This window comes from Octopus bimaculoides, chromosome 2 (genome assembly GCF_046866305.1).
Source record: "Octopus bimaculoides isolate indiv1 chromosome 2, ASM4686630v1, whole genome shotgun sequence".
NCBI lineage: Eukaryota > Metazoa > Mollusca > Cephalopoda > Octopoda > Octopodidae > Octopus > Octopus bimaculoides.
In genome coordinates this window covers 63,424,390-63,442,382 of record NC_142929.1, presented here as the reverse complement: position 1 = coordinate 63,442,382, position 17,993 = coordinate 63,424,390, and the positions used below count along the sequence as shown (strand labels likewise).

The 17,993-nt window shown below is 37.2% G+C and overlaps 1 protein-coding gene across 3 annotated transcripts in view; it reads left to right on the top strand.

Annotated features, from left to right (window-relative positions):
• The window catches only part of LOC106875051 (photoreceptor-specific nuclear receptor), a 341,048-nt gene that overhangs the window by 135,566 nt on the left and 187,489 nt on the right, over positions 1 to 17,993 (top strand). For all 3 annotated transcript variants that reach the window (XM_089346487.1, XM_089346477.1, XM_014923014.3), the window contains exon 2: positions 6,532 to 6,838. In XM_089346487.1, coding sequence (XP_089202613.1) covers positions 6,532 to 6,838 — 307 coding nt within the window. The remainder of the gene's footprint in view (positions 1 to 6,531; positions 6,839 to 17,993) is intronic.

The following is a 17,993-nucleotide window of genomic DNA, read 5'->3' as shown; positions in this document are numbered from 1 at the left end:
TCCTTCCGACTCTTTTACTTTTTACTTTATATATATATATATATATATATATACCGGAGTAAGCACATAAAATGTGCAACAAGGGGGGAAAATAGTACTTAAATACCAGAGGTAGAGTAATATGCTTTATTTAAAAGCAGCAGAAATATAACAAAAGACTGTTACTCGGAGTTTCACGTTCCTGTTCATCGGACAGTTTTACTAGAAATAAAGTATATATATATATATATATATGATTATAAGGAAGAATATTTCCTCCAGTGCATAGACTTCACTTTGAAGTGCTGAATGTATATGTTTATATATTTATATATGTATATTTTTTAATGTATTGATTATTCTGTATATTTTTATATATCTATATATTTTTAATGTGTTTGATATACTGAATATACTTTCGGAGAAATCTATACATGCTGGGTCTAGGGCTGAATAAATATAAACGTACATGTGAACCTGATTTGCCTTACGTTGATTCTTACTTATACATATATAACATACACATATAAACAGGCACACACACATAAACACACACACACACACACACACACACACACACACACACACACACACATTTATATTTAACACATACGTTAGACACCCTCAGTTAAATGTGTCAGTTTGTGTACACAGCTCACTCAAAACAAGCCTAAGGTGTGTCTTTCCATACCTAATCAGATCAGCGGGCGTAGGCAGACCACCACCAGCAGCAGCAGCAGCAGCAGTAGCGGTAACGGTAGTAGTAGTAGTAGTAGTAGTAGTAGTAGTAGTAGTAGTAGTATGGGTGATGTTGGTAATGGAATTAGCAATAATAGTGTTAATGAGAGGTATGTTGGAATTGTAGTGACGAGTAGCAGGAGTCGTGACGGTTGACGTGGTAGCTGTAGTAATAGCAGTTATATTCGGGGGAATTTTCAATGGTACCATCACCATACATTCAGTAAAAGCTATTGTTGTTGTGAAACAAACTACGTTCTAGGGAGGAACTCGCCGAAGTTAAGTTAGGTATCCACTAGGTTATTAAACAGGTCAACACTAATCGAACAAATCTATAATCAAAGGCATTCTAACCACGACCATCCCACCTTCTATTCATATTCGAGAAAACCAGGTGTATACTATTCATTGTTCATTTTCAAAGTAGAACAGTGTAAATTAAGGGAGAATTGGTTGCAAATTGTAAGGGATTGAACGAACACATAGAAACCCCATTTTAGCTCGGTATCCACTTATTAATGACTGCTTTCCCTGGACTGGTATTTATTTTATCAACATCCAAAGTATGAAAGGAAAAGTTGATGAACTTCAGAAGATTTTACAGGAAACAGTTTCTCATACACTCAGTCGATTCTACCGATTGGATATTGTGTATCTTTGCTGTGAATTAGTTACGTAGAAATCGTTCTCTTATGCTTCATCTTTTACTTGTTTCAGTCATAAGACTGCGGCCATGCTGGGGCACCACTTTGAAAAATTTTTAGTTGGATGAATCGACCCTAGTACTTAGTTTTTTTTAAACCTGGTATCTAATCTATCGTTCTGTCTTGCCCAATCGCTAAATTGTCAAGTGGTGATGGGGTGACAGACGCAGACGCAAAGACACGCACGCACACACACACACACACACACACACACACACACACACACACACACACACACACACACACACATATCTTTTAAGTTCGTTTGAGTGCGCTCATTAAAAGCTCCTATGTTATTTATTCTGGTTACCGCTTATTATTCCCATCTTCCAGAGTAATTTTATAGGATGGTTGGACTTCTTTTAGTTTCCGTCTACCAAATCCACCTATAAGGTTTGGCTGGCCTGAGGCTATAAGAAAAGATATCTGTCAAAGGTGCTATGCAATGGTACTGTGACCAGAAGTAAACTTTTTACCACAGAGCCGTGTCGATGTATAGTATGTTAAAGTTTAATTTAGTAGTATGGAAGTGTAGTATATTAAGGAAAGTGTAGACTTGTAGTCTGCTAGAGTTTGGTTTCGGAATGTAGAAGTATAGACGAGTAGGGTGGCAAAATTTAGTTTAATGGTGAAAGAGTAACTTTGTAATGTACTAGAGTTTGCTTAACTGTGTTGCGTATTGTCTTTCGGTTGAATAATGTACAAGTGCACAAGAGTCGTGTTGTGGGGTTTAGGTAATAATGTGGTAATGTAATATATCATTGCTGTTGCTATTTACCTCAAGTCAGGTATGATTAAGTAGGCTTATGATTAAAAGTATTCAAGTTATGACCAACCTGTCTTCTTTTTTAAAATGTGTGCATCTAGGATTGCATTTATTAATATGTTCTTCCCCTTTTCTGACGGAAAAGGGAGATTTAGTTTCAGTCCTTGAATCGCTGCCTTGTGTGTATTACACTTCGAGAAATTCGAGGCAGTGCTGACGAGCTCAATTAAGACCGAATCATGCCGGGTGTTGCCTACTGTACTTCCGAAATGTTTAAAATAATAATAGTCATTTAGTTAATGCTGCCTTCTCATCACATAAGTTTTACTTATTACATTTTAAAAAATAATTACTCCACTTACTACATTAACACTGAGTTAACAATTGTCTTTCGTGCAGAGTAATTAATTTCAATGTTTTTGTTGTGTCGACGCCCCCAGGTGAAGAAGTAGGATCTCCCAAGACATATAAATAGAGGTAGTCTGGCCGTGGTAGGAGTGTTGAGTAGCGGTTGAGTAGCAGTCGAGTAGCAGTTGAGTAGCGGTTGAGTAGAGATCATCCGAAGGTGCTAGATAGCAGTAGCGTTGAGACATAACAGTTTTATTGATTAATTTCTCACGCATAATCGTCTTCAGTATTATATGTTTACTTGGAGAATATCATCACAACTTGGACAAGTACTGTGAAGTTCATATTTCGCTGAAGAGATCTAATAACGCAGAAACGTGTGAAAATGTCATCTTCCCTGACTTACTGAAAGGATTAATATGATATTGGTCATTGAGAGAATTTCTACCCTGACTAAATAAATGAGTCAAATTAGATTTTTGATGTTCATAGCAATAAATATGTTAACACTAATCTTGATTTAAGAGGGTTGAAATGTAAGACTTGTAGGGTAATATTCTAATATGCTTGGACTTATTCCAACACGAAACTACTTTGACTATATGAAACAATCATATAACCTCGTGTAATTACTGACTGTCTAAAATATTGAAATACGTCTCAATTTGAAATAGAGCTTTTATAAATGATACAGCTTTCGATTATTGAAATCCAATGACTCTATATATCCAAAGACAGTGAAGATCCTGATAGATTTGTTACTCTCTTTATATGAAATGATGTGCCAAGCTAATTTTCTCGTCTGGAACTGAATAAAAGGACACTGCCAGACTATACTGGAGTTAATGCTGTATTTTTGATGCTGTCGTTTTGTTCTGCTTACATTTTTATTATTATTAGTGTAACTGTAAATTAGACAGCCAGAATTAAATAATATAACTTACACACTTTTGCTTCGTGAATTTAAATTCCGTTTGCGTCAAATTTCTTTCATTTATGTGGTAAAATGATTCGATACCCTAAGTGGAGTTCCACTCTTTTGTAAGAATTCGGTCTTGCAAATTGTTCAGACTGGACACCACCTGTATCAGTCAAATAAATTTGAGACCAGTGAATCCCATGACGACTATCGTTCCTTTCCCAAATCCATTTCTTTTCACGTATCACTATAAAAATCATTGTCTTGGTGTAAATTGATTGTAGGTGCAGGTATCAAGTGCAAAGGGGACTACCATATCTAAATAGAAAGAGTCCAATGTCAAATGAATTGTTTCATATTTATATTATGAACAATTTTATTAAAAGCAAAGAGACATGAGAACCTGGAGCAAGGATAATACGCATAAGTGTAAGATGTATTTATAAGAGAATATTTAGTCACAGATTAGACTTCAGTGAGCAGAGTTAAATTCATGCATGATCACACCATCTTCTTTCAGGTACTGGGGCACGACTTTGAAGAATTTTCGTCGAATGAATCGACTCCAGTATTTTTTTTTCAGCTCGGTACTTATATCGGTCACTTTGCCGAACCGCTAAATTATGGGGATGTAAACACTCCAACATAGCTTGTCAAGGAGGCAAACACAGGCAACACACACACACACACACACACACACACACACACACACACACACACTCACTCACACACACACGCACACACACACACGCACACACCACACACACACACACACATACACATCACACACATACACCACACACACACAGCACACACACACATACGACGGGCTTCTTTCAGTTTCCGTCGACCAAATTCACTCACAAAGCTTTGATCAGTCTGAGTGGATGACACTGCCCAAGGTACCGCGCAATGGGAGTGGATCTGGAACCATGTGGTTAGGAAGCAAAGCTGTTAGTACAAAGCCACATCTACATATATATGACATACATACTATATATATATATATATATATATATATACATATATATATATATATATATATATATATATCCATGCATGCATGGAAGAAAGACGTTAAGCGATGATGATAAGAAAGTAAAAAGAGAGAAAATAGAAAGCTGACAATGCGGAAAGTTTAATAAAACCTTTATATAAAATTGGACATTTCCCAGACTGTTTTTCTTCTGAAGATGGGCCTTTGCACCCGAAATATAAAAATCTTTTAAATATTTTTCGCACTATCAGAAGCTTTCTATTGTCTCTCTTTGACCTGCTTCGATATCACAATGCTTCAAGCGAACTATAACGGATCTATCTATCTATCTATCTATCTATCTATCTATCTATCTATCTATCTATCTATCTATCTATCTGTCTGTCTGTCTGTCTGTCTGTCTGTCTGTTTGTCTATCTGCCTGTCTGTCTGTCTGTCTGTCTGTCTATCTATCTGTCTGTATGTATTTATGTGTACGCACAAATGCGCTCTCATATATGAACGTATGTCAATACGTATATTAAGTTCTGTGGTGTAATAATATACGTTCATAGATATGATGTGTGACTCTAATGTTGCTCAAAGAAATGGCAAGGACCGGTAATAGGTTGCACTTCTATCGCTGGGTCAACTTAGGTGACAATGTGGTACTAGTGATGATTCATTTGTGTCGTTTTTTCATGAGTATGTGTGGCGAAACAAATTTAGAAATATCGTGAGAAGCTATTCTCGAATCTCATTTCGTTCATCAATGTTATGTTTACCTGAAAATGTGATTATTTTCATCTTATATAAAATATATGTATGTTTTATATATCGTCGTTCTATATCAGTCATGGGCAAACTGCGGCCCGCGCTTCTGAACGTCACGATTAATGAAAATTTGAATAGCTTGGGTAGAGCGGCTCGCTTGGTGATGAACCATACCTCGTGGAGTCCACTTCTCGAAAATGTTACCGATGCTTCTGCTTATACTAGTAGATCTCAACCAGGGTCTATATGACCGTTGGAGGTCCATATAAGATTTTTTGGGGGTCTACACAGGTAAAATAGTAATTTGGGGCTCTACAGTAGTGTATTAGGGCTTCATATGTATTTATTGTAAGAAACAGCAAGATTTATTTCTCTAACATTTTACATAGTCCATTCTACAGAAGTTTATGTGTGAAAAGCAAAAAAGAAATTTTGAAGGAACTTTCTATAAAACTAGTTTCTATAAAACTATAAAACTAGTTCACCAGAATAGAATAGTAATCAAAAGGAGCCCATAAGTAGAAAGTGGTTGAGAACCACTGATCTATTCATTGGTTATGTTACATACATTGTTTATATGAAATTATGGGATGTCAGTCGTCGCTTTCAGTTTTTCTATTGTAATTTAGTTTCATTTTTAGGACAACTTACTTTCACTCTTTTTACCACGGTAAACTGCGTTGTGAACCGTGTCGTAGCGGGCGAACTCGGAATGTAATGAACAAGAACAAGTAGGGCAAGACGTTTAGTTCGACGCTCTAATATCTCAGTCAGTTGTCCATCTTAAAATTATGTAATGATTTCTTACATTGACCCAGAAACTATTAATGGGATCACGGTCAATAAAATGAAACTAGTAAATGATTAGTGTGCATTTCAGTGACCTTATACAAACTTATAGACGTATTTGCATACCTATTCATTATACACACGAATGTGTATATGTGTCTGTCTGCATGTGTGTGTGTATGTGTGCGTACGCGTATGTGCGTGCGTGCTGCCACAATTTATTATATCAAATTGTGACGGTAATTTATGGACATCCTGTATGCATGTATGTATGTATGTATGGATGGATGGATGCATGCATGCATGCATGTATGCATGTATGTATGCATGGATGGATGGATGGATGGATGGATGGATGGATGGATGGATGGATGGATGGATGGATGCATGTGTGAGTGTGAGTGTTGTGTGCTTGCATGTTTGGATAAGTATGTATATGTCTACGTTTAACTTCCAAGTTGAGCTGCACAGATGTTGTTACCAAAAAGGACGTTGGTGATGATTGAAAGCTATAATTCTTTTTCTTTTGTATTTACAGCCACACCACCTTCACCCTGCGTGTCCCCTATCACAGTCGTCGCTGCAAGGTCCCCACCTCCCATCTCATCTACATCTGTCAGTGCTTCCCAGTCGGTGTCACCATCCAGCACCCTGTCATCTTCGCTAGGCGGTCATCTGAGTCACAGTAGCAGCAGTAGCAGCAGCAGTCCTCTCAAACGTCATTCGCCTGGCTTGGTGTGTGTGGTGTGTGGTGACACCTCCAGTGGCAAACACTACGGTATACTGGCATGTAACGGCTGTAGCGGTTTCTTTAAACGCAGTGTCCGACGGAAGTTGATATACAGGTGAGTTGCTTTCTTATTAACTAGAAATTAAAAAAAAGAAACAATGATCTCACTAAAGAAGTCAGTTGAAACCATATTTTTTAAAAAGAATCATTGTAATTACAATGATAATAAATATTGGTTTCAAATTTTGTCACAAAGCCATCAAGTCCGAAGGACAGTGTATGTCGATTACATCAACCCCAACGCTGAAATAATACTTTATTTTATCGACCTCGAAAGAATCAAAAACAAAGTCGACCCCGGCGGAAATTGAACTCAGAGCGTATAGACGGACGAAATGCTGCTAAGCATATTACCCGGGGTGTTAATGATTCCGGCAGCTAACCACCTTAAAGAAGAACCGTAAATATTACTGTATTGATCTGAACTGGAAAATATGGCTATTAATAAGTTTACTTTTTATGCAGACAAAAGGCTAGAAATATTGCGGGAAGGTATTTTAATATCGAAGGATGAACAAGGATGAGCTGGCAGAATCGTTAGCGCGTCCAACAAATTGCTTAGAAGTATTACTTCCGGTTCCTTACATTCTGAGTTCAATTACCGCAGTGGTTAACTTTGCCTGTCAACCTTTCGGAGTCAATGAAATAAAGTACCAGTCAAGCATTGTCGGTAATGTTGCCGATTACCCCTCCCCTCAGAATTGCTGGCCTTGTGCCAAAAGTTGAAGTTATTGTCAAAGGACGGAGTTGGTTAAAATCCTCGATAAGATTTTGTATTCAGAAGGTAACATAATCTTAAGAAATTGCATGAAGAATTATGTCAACCACTTTACCAGTTCTGTGATCTACCACCTTATCATTGGATAAAAGGATTGCCTTTGTTGAAGGGAGATACAATCGATTGAATCGATATTGTATATGACTGACTGTTAGTTGTTTTATCCTCTCTGGAGTGGAGAAAGTGGGAAAAGAAAATGTCTACTTCGAAACCAGACATAACCAAATACGTAACCAAATACACAACCAAATACAGTAAAGTATTTAGTTTGGCATTCTGCCTTTTCTTTTGTAACATATAAGTTAAACGGATTGGTAGAAGGAATCTCTGAATTTAGTAGCGCCGAGTTTATCATCAACAAATGTCCCAGATAAAATGTTAGTAATGTTAATTAAATTAGTTTCATATGAAAGGTGCTGAGCTGGCAGAATTGTTAGCACACTGAGCAAATGCTTAGCAGCATTTCGTCCGTCTATACATTCTGAGTTCAACTTCCGCCGAGGTCGACTTTGCTTTTCATTCTTTCGAGGTCGATAAAATAAAGTATTATTTGAGCGCTGAGATTGATGTAATCGACTTACGCAGTCCCCCATAATTTCTGGCCTTGTGCCAAAATTTGAAACCAAATTATCTTCACATGAGAAGTAGAGATTCAAATGTCTTACTCAGAAGCACAATGCAACTTTATGTGTATCGGTAAATGTGGGATAGGAACTAAAGCTAAAAATATATGTGGCTTTTAGATTATGGCATTAGTCACAAAAGTAGTAGAGTCTCATCAGACATCTCACATATTTTAAGCTTAGTTTGACTTTTGAACGTATTACATTGTATACGTTAGTCAGATTTTCAGGTGTAATAGTAGCAAACCTTTATTCCCAGAATCGAAAACACTAACGTTAAGCTAAACCAAACTAGATAGCAAATAAGGGGTATTTAATTCGTCTAGGATATGTGTTCTAGACAAATATCCATGTGAGAAGAATAAATCTGTTTTTTATCCTTGTGTTAGAGGAGGATAAACTTCGCACGTTAGTCCTTGGACGCCCTTTTAGATAAGGAGATTAGAAAGGAAAAGGATGTTTGTGATTGATAGGGTTTATGCGAGACCTGAATTTCTAGAGGTTCGTGTATTGAAGGAGTCCATAAAGTAGGAGATCCTCTATGAAGTAGTTCATACAGGGACTAAGAAGAGAAAGACAATGTACGAGGTAAGAGTAATAGATGGATTCAAACAGAAATGGGTGCTGATCCCGGTAGCGTAGATAATGTAGAAGAAAACCCAATACGACAGAAGCAAATAGATAGAAAATTTATTAATTAGAATTCTGGTTTTCTTTATTTGAATCCAGTCTTGGGATTTCAGTAAAGGAAAAACTACATTTGAAAGCTGTATTTCTTGTTGAAAAATATTTGAATATTTTTAGAGTCAATAATTGCAGCTAGAATGATCCAGAATTGCTGGATATAGTGGAAGTGATTTCATGTTGATCACTCACCGTCCAGAGTTCTTAAATAATCATTGAGATGTAACTTTCTTAACGTAACTTTCTTTGTTTCTAAAAACCTCACTTCTCTAAAAATGGCGTTGTATGAGATTTGCATATATTTAGTATAAGCAATTATATTTTGTTCAGACAGTTAATCGTAGATTTTGAAATATATTTATTTATATATTTATTCATTAGCTTTCTCTTTTTCTGGAGGGGTGGGAGAAATCATTTACAATAAAAAAGTAAATAAATAGAATCATACTTCTTATGCAAACTTTGCTACTTTTATTCTTTTCTGGAATCAATTGATTCCAAAATGAATAAAAACTTATTCTGTGTCAACAACAGAAATTTTAATGAATTATTTTACGGTTGTCATAAAAATAAGCCCCTTGCTCTGTAAAAGGTATGTCATTACTAATAAGTATGTATTATAAAACCAATCGAAATTACAGATACACACATTGTTTATTGTACAATGGTCTTCCACTATCATCACCACCAGATAAAAAATAGATTCCTTCCTCATCTTTGTATATTATCCTATCCTTATTTCTTCTAGCCAAAAGAAAGTGAAAAAGCACAAGACTGACTTTAAGATACTGAATGCAAATTTGTCCACAGGTGTTTACGATAAACCATTCAGTTATTTGCAGTACGTTTTCGTGTTAGATCACTACCTTTTAAAACGATCACTTCACATCACCAATAATCACAAACATTAGCTTTACAATATCATCATTTTCTCCGTCACACGTTCTTGACATTTCCATAAGGTAATCAGATCGACGGTCGTTCTTCTTTTAGCAAGGAAAAATAATCCCGTTTTGCAACAACGAAATGATCAGAAACATCATGAAACAGCAACTCAGTCTTTTTTTTTCCTTTTTTCACTCTCCCTTTTTATATATCCTTCTCTTCTCTTTTTATCTTTATCTTTTCATTACCCATCCTCAGTTACACACAAACACACACAAGCACTCACAATTTAAACTTATCCTCTTCCTCTATTCATCCATGTTTATTTCTACCACTCTTTTCTCTTTACCTTCTTTCGCTCTTCAGCCCCTTTCTCCCCTTTGTGCTCTCACGTTGTCTCGTTGAGATGCTTTCGATCTTCAAATTATAGATATCTTAGCAGCGATTAGAATTTGCCGAATGGTTTCCTAGTATGACTTACCGATTCAAATAATCATGGTGACGATTTATAGAAAAATTGCATATCGTTAGTGAAAAATACAAGTAGATTTAGTTGTATATATATATATATATATATATATATATATATATATATATATATATATATATATATATATATATATATATATATATATATATATATATATATATATATATATATATATATATACTTCATTTAAAAGCAGCAGAAATATAACAAAAAACTGTTACTTGGAGTTTCACGTTCCACCTTGTTGCACATTTATGTGCTTACTCCGGTATATATATATATATATATATATATATATATATATATATATATATATATATATATATATATACATATATATAATATTAGGGACAAAATCCCAAATTACAGGTAAAAACTCAATTAAAATCAATTTATAAAAAATTAAAATTAAATTGAGCTTTATAGATTAAAATAGTGGATTTTCATCGATGAGTTCTTGAAACTTGGTTCTTTTCCCTAAAACTATATATATATATGCGTGCATGCATGTATGTATGTATGTATGTATGCATGTATGTATGTGTATATGTATATACACATATAAATACACACACACACACACACACTCTCTCTCCCCACACACACACATATAGTTAACTACTTTTTTAAAAGAGGACGAATTTCTAAAAACCAGAAAAATCTATAAAAAAAATAAAATATCTCTGCTTCTTAGTTATTGAAGATTCTACAAGAAAATTGAAAGAAATTGAAATGGGAAGGAATTGGTAAAGACAAAAAAAAAAAAAAAGAATAATAAGAATAAGAATAATAAATTCGAAAAAATTAAATGTTGGAAAAGAAAGAAATAAGGAAAGAAAGAATAAAGAAAGAAAGCGAAGAATAATTTCTTACAGTCGACACCAACATTCTCGCAGAAAGGCAATGTCACCAACGACAGTACATCACTCTGTCTCCCTCGTTTCTTCGATATCTCGCCATTATCCTAAACAGCCCCTAACATTATCGATACCAGCACCAGCTCAGATCGTTTACAGGGAAGTTTGATAACTTTATTCTCCATCATCTTCTGTCTTGCAGAATGGAATTAAATGATACAATTACAGTTAGCTCACAGCTAGCGTGCACTTTTGCTGATGAGGTCAGCATGAATGAGACGATCAAAATACCCGCCTGTTCCTGATTAACCATCAACATTGACCGAACTCTTCTTCTTCTTCTTCTTCTTCTTCTTCTTCTTCTTCTTCTTCTTCTTCTTCTTCTTCTTCTTCCTTCTACTCCTCCCCCTCACTCTTCTTCATTATCATCATCATCATCGTCATCATCATCGTCATCATCATCGTCATCATCATCGTCTTCATCATCATCATCATCATCATCATCATCATAATTGTCATCGTCGTCATCATCATCATCGTCATCATCACCATCATCATCTTCATCATCTTCATCATCATCATCATCATCATCATTGTCATCGTCGTCGTCGTCATCATCATCATCATCATCCTCATCATCATCATCATCATCATCATCATCATCATCATCATCATCATTGCTTTCTCATTGCTTCCTGTTTCATTCTTCTCTTCCTTACCTCCCCTTTCGCCTCCTCCACCTTTTTCGCCTCCTCCACCTCTTTCGCCTCCTCCTCCTCATCATCATCATTCTTCTCTTCCTTACCCCCTTTTACACCTCCTCCACCTCTCTCGCCTCCTCCACCTCTCTCGCCTCCTCCACCTCTTTCGCCTCCTCCACCTCTTTCGCCTCCTCCTCCTCATCATCATCATTCTTCTCTTCCTTACCCCCTCTTTCACCTCCTCCACCTCTTTCGCCTCCTCCACCTCTTTCGCCTCCTCCTCCTTATCACCATCATCACTCGTGTTTCCTTTCTCTTTTTCCCCTACCACACACACACACACATTTATTAATTTATTTTATTTTTCAATTTATTTTGTCTTTATCTTATCTAATCGCGCTCTTTTTCTGCCATAGCCGCCGCCGCCGCCACCGCCGCCGCTGCTGCTGCTGCTGCTGTTGTTGTTGTTGTTGTTGTTAGGGAGATCTATTTACTCCGTGATTGCGGCGACGATAATGAGAACGAGAGTAATGATGATATAGAATGGGGGGAAAGGGTGCAAGATTGTGTGACAGAGAAGGAGGAGTATGGGGAAGAGGTGGTTTATGTGGTGGAGACGCAGAGATAGAGAGAGGGGGGGTGAGAAATGATAGGAGAGGGAAGAAATCTAGCTTAGACCCAATTCAAACTCGATCGAGAAAATTTATGATCCAAGACCTAGATGTTCCAGCTATGTCCATCCCATCTTTTGTTTTTTTTTGGTATTTATTTTATCTTTTATTTGTCACAGTCATTGGATTGCGGCAATGCTGCAGCACCACTTTGACGGGTTTGGTCGAACACATCACTCAATACCTTCATTTTTTTTTTCTTCTTTCAAACCCGGTACATATTCTATCGTTGTACTTTGCCGAGCCGTTGTTACGGGGACGTAAACACACCAGCATCGATTGTCAAGCGATGTTGGGGGACAAACACAGACGCACAAACACACACACATACACACACACACACACACACACACACACATATATATATATACATCTGTACGACGGGCTTCTTTTCAGTTTCCGTCTACCAAATCCACTCACAAGGCTTTGGTCGGCTGAGGCTATAGTAGAAGACACTTGCCCAAGGTGCCACGAAGTGGGACTGAACACGGAACCATGTGGTTGGTAAGCAAGCTACTTACCACACAGCCACTCCTACGCCTACATACATGCATACATACATACTTAGATACATACATACATACATACATACATACATACATACATACATACATACATACATACATGCAGGCATGCATACATACATACATACATACATACATACATTATACCGCCTACTAAATCCACTCATAAGGCTTTCGTCGGCTCGCAGCTCTGTTAGAAGACAACTTCTCAGAACACCATGCAGTGTGACAATTTATATACATGGCAATGCTATAAAAGATATCAAGGCAGCAAAACTAGCTACTAACTGCAAAATTCCGAGTTCGATTCCAAGCAGTGACCTGAACAATAACAATAATAATAGTAATATCGAAAAATACCCTAGGAATGAGAACCCAGGTTCGAAATTTCCCCAAGACACCTGAAGAAGGCTGGAGGGTATATCAGCCGAAAGGTTATGTTAACAACAAACAAGATGAGGACAAATATCCGTCGAATGTAAATAATGTAAATAATCTATATAATTCCTCATCTCTTAAATATAGAACTGGAAAAATATCTGTTTTCTCTGTCTTTGTCTCTCTCTTTCTCTCTCTGCCTCTTTCTGTCTTTCTCTCTCAGCCTGTCTGTTTGTCTCTGTCTGTCTGTCTCTGTCTCTCTCTCTTTCTCTCTCTCTCCTTTCCTCCTCTGCCTGTCTATCCGGTTGTCTGTGTGTGTGCCTTTCACCCTTTCCCCTCTCTCTTCCTCCCTCTCTCTTTCTCTCTCTGTATTTTGTCCCTCTCTATCCTCCCCCTCTCTCTCTTGTGACTGTCGCACTCATGGGTCTCTCCCTTGCTTCTACTCCCTTTCTCATTCATCACATTGGCGACGCGAACAGGACTAATATACGGAATAGAAGACGACGATGGCTGTGGTGATGGTGGCGGTAAGAGTATTTGGTACACTGGTAGTAGTAATAGCGCTAGTGGGAGTAACGGTATTAATAACGATGGTAATAATTGTAGTGGCATCATTAGTACTGATAATAGTGATGAAAAGTTATGGTAGTGTTAGTAGTAATTGCGGTGACAGTGATGGTGGTACTGGAGATGTTCTTAGTGGTGATAGTGGTAGTGGTGATAACTGTAATTGTGGTAGTGTTTATGGAGGAGAGAAAAGAAGAATTTCGACTTAAAATAAAATTTGGTTTTCTGAAATCTCAAGTTCCCGACATTTAACGAATATAAACTAGAGGTATCAATGTAAAGTGCATTATGAGACTTATAAGAACTGATATATCTAAGTGGAATGTTATGACATTCTATGTAGTTGTATGCGTGAAAGAAGGGTAAAAATACAGAGACGAAAGTGAAGTCAAAAGAATGCTAAAAGAGATGACGTTATATGAGTGATGTTGAAGGAGTAACGATCAACGTTTATTAGAAAGAGCGAAAATAAGGCGGGGTGGCAGAAACGTTAGCACGCCGGGCGAAATGCTTAGTGGTATTTCGTCTGCCGTTATGTTCTGATTTCAAATTCCGCCGAGGTCGACTTTGCCTTTCATCCTTTCGGGGTTGATTAAATAAGTACCAGTTACGCACTGGGGTCGATATAATCGACTTAATCCGTTTGTCTGTCCTTGTTTGTCCCCTCTGTGTGTAGTCCCTTGTGAGCAGTAATGAAATAAGAAAGAGCGAAAATAGAGGATGCAGAAGTAAAGAAGAGTAGTATGAACGAGGTTGTGAACAATGATTGATAGTCAGCGTCATCAGAGCTAAGACTGTATCTTGATAATAGTTCTTATTCATCGTTGCTGAGATAGTATCACAATGTCAGTCCTTCATCAGAGCTATGATTGTTTCGGAATAGTGCTTCTTCACCATAGCTAAACTATATCATAATGACAGCCCTTCCTCATCATGGCTAATGCAGTGTCATAATGGGAGTCCTTCCTCGGAAATTTCTTCGAAGATGAATTTATAAAAATATTTCCAGAGAGTCAAGCATTTAATAATTGCTTTCTTTTAGTGCTTTTAGTAACTGTTACACACTTAGGAAGCTTTCTCCATTATAATATAGATAAATAGAAGAGATAAGCGGGTGTTACGAATTGCTATTAATGTGATCGGTACAAATGAAGGGAATGAAGTGAAAGGGATATTACAAGAAAGGAATTTTGTGTGAAGCTGGAAGTGGAAGCAGGCTGATACCAACAGAAAAAGGATTTTGTGTGAAAAAGAAAGAGCAAAGTCAGTTCATGAAAGCTTTATGTATGAAATAGAGTGAATGTGGGGTGTTTGGTGTGATAGTTTAGAGCAGTGCTCCGCAACCTTTTTCACTTGCGGTACACTTATATTCTTTTCAAAATTTGACGACACACTTCAACTAAAAATATAACTAGAAGTATAGGGGGAAGAAATTATATTCACATTACACTGCGGCACAGCTAGCATTGTCTCGAGGCACACCAGTGTGCCGCGGCTTACCAGTTGCGGAACACTGGTTTAGAGAGAATATAAGGAGGGTTAAGAAATCGTGAGTGGAAAGTGATGAGAACTAGACGGGCAGGATGACAATAGCTGCGAATACTGAACAGTGATGAGGGAAGAATACAGAACGAAAGGAATGTTGACGAGAATGACCGCAGGTACAAAAGCTCGAATGGAAGATGAGTTAACACGAGTTAGATGAATATCAATGAATGTTAAAGAATATGTGTTCAGATTGCTATGTATGAGGGATGGCAAATGGAAAGGGATACACGTGCAGGTGAAGATGTCAAAGTGATGGTGATGGGAAGGTAGAAAATGCAATATAAAAATTATGTATTGTTGATTCTTTGTTAGTCAACCATGATTGAGCCAGACTATGATGCATAGACAGATAGTCCAACGATATAGCCATTGTTCCAGGTACCATCATGAAGAAGATCACACTCTGTCTTCCAATACAGAGTGCTTTATCATATAGATTGCAGTGTGGCAGCGGGACATGCAGTTTCTTCCATTGTCCAGACTGATTTTACAAGCCACTTGTTATTTACAAGCCAGTTCAAGTCGGCCTTGATGGAGCCGACCAGTGGCCTAAGGCATTCCAACCATTTTAATATAACCATAACTCTTTCTCTTGGATCACGTTATTCGATGTGTCCTTTTTTAAAGCGATAAAGTATGATTTGAAAGAGATTAGGTTGCTATTAATTACAGACCAAGTAGCAATTTAAAGGTCTCCTTACTGGGTGCTGATAGTAGTTATAAGAAAAAGTTATAAGAAAGCGATGTGGACTCGCTTAGAACGTGTACTGCTGTCGTTATTGAATAACTAGTTCGTCCTGACAGCACAGACAACCTCAACCAGTTGCTTGATAGTAATTACCAGATCAAGGGCCCCAGATATATAGAAGATACTCCTGCCTTATGAGTGTAGGGCCTTATCAGTGGATGATTGCTTCGGGTGTCTGGGCTGAATTATTTTCTTAAGATCCTGTTTTTAATGCAGTGAATAATGTATTGAACTTTACACTGTGAACACGAGCAGCTCATCGTGAATGCACTTTTCTCGGTGTGAAATTTAACTGCTGGAAGTAAGTGTAAGGGTAAGTGTAAGAATTAGAGATGTGTTCGTAAGATTGGTTGGCCATTAAATGCAATAATAATTGAGAGAATGTGTAAAAATGAGCTAAGGTTTAGAATAAAAAAAAAGGTAAAATTGTGTAAGTGAAAAAATTATTAGAAATAGAAAACGATGATATATGTATGGGCAAAATTGAAATGGAGGGAATAAAATGAAAGATGGCGGTTTACGTATGCAAGCGAAGTTATTTTATAGAAGAAGGATGACAAGTGAAGATTGAGAAGAGAACATGCAGATGAATGAGTGCAGGTGGAAGGTTGAGAATGAAAACAGAATATCAAATGTGGAGGTTGAAGAGTGGAAGGTTGAGAAGTGGAGGATTAGTGAAATGAGAAGTATCTTTGCGGAGAATGAATATACGAATGAGATGGCCGTGGTGGAGCTGTTGACTGAGGTGGTAGGGGCAAAAGTGGTGAAAGAAGCAATTATGATGATGATGATGATGATGATGTTAGTGAAGATAATAATAAAAGATAAAGGGGTGGGGTGTTGATGACGATCATGATGACGATGGTGAGAAAGAAGAGGAGGATGTTGGTTTCGATGATAATTATGATGACGATAATAGTGGTGAAGGGTGTGGACAGGCGAGTTACAAAGGATTAATTAGAAGGCTTATGATGACAACTACGACGACGAAGATGATAATGATGATGATGATGATGATGATGATGATGACGATGACGACGGTGATGATAATGATGATGATGATGATGATGATGATGATGATGATGATAGCGGTGTGCTAGTGATTTTGACCCTGAAGCATGCTTACTTGGTGATAAATAATTGAGACTGAGAAAGTGAGAAGCGTTGTAGGAAGAGGAAGGGTGGTGAGCAGAGATTTGTAAAATAATTAGAATCGCTCACCATGCGCAGTTACTATTGTGTATGTGCGTATACGTGCGTGTATATATATGAGTATGTCTGTTTATAGGAGTGTATGTGTGTGTGTGTGTTCGTCTGCGCGCTTACACACGCGCGTATGTGTGCCAGGACACTTTTGTGATTCAACGTCTATGTGTCTATGCGAATAGGGTATTATCTATTCATATACATTGATATGTGTGCTTCTACCGAAACGACTATGTGTGCGCATATATTTTTCTGAACTGTATACAGTAATTCCTCGCCAAATCGCGGTTCACCTATCGCGGTTTATTATTTAAGCTTACGACGATTCCTCCGTGATGGTGTTTTGCATTTATGCCTGAACCATGCATATATATATATATATATTATGATCAGCCATTATTATGATTGACCGTTGACTGGACACTATTCAATTTTTTTTCTCCGTGTTTTTCTCCTTGTTTCCGTATTCTTTCTGTTGAAGAGCGTAGCTCGAAACGTCAAAGACTTTCCATATTCCCGAGCGTCGTACTAATACATCGTTTTGTTATTT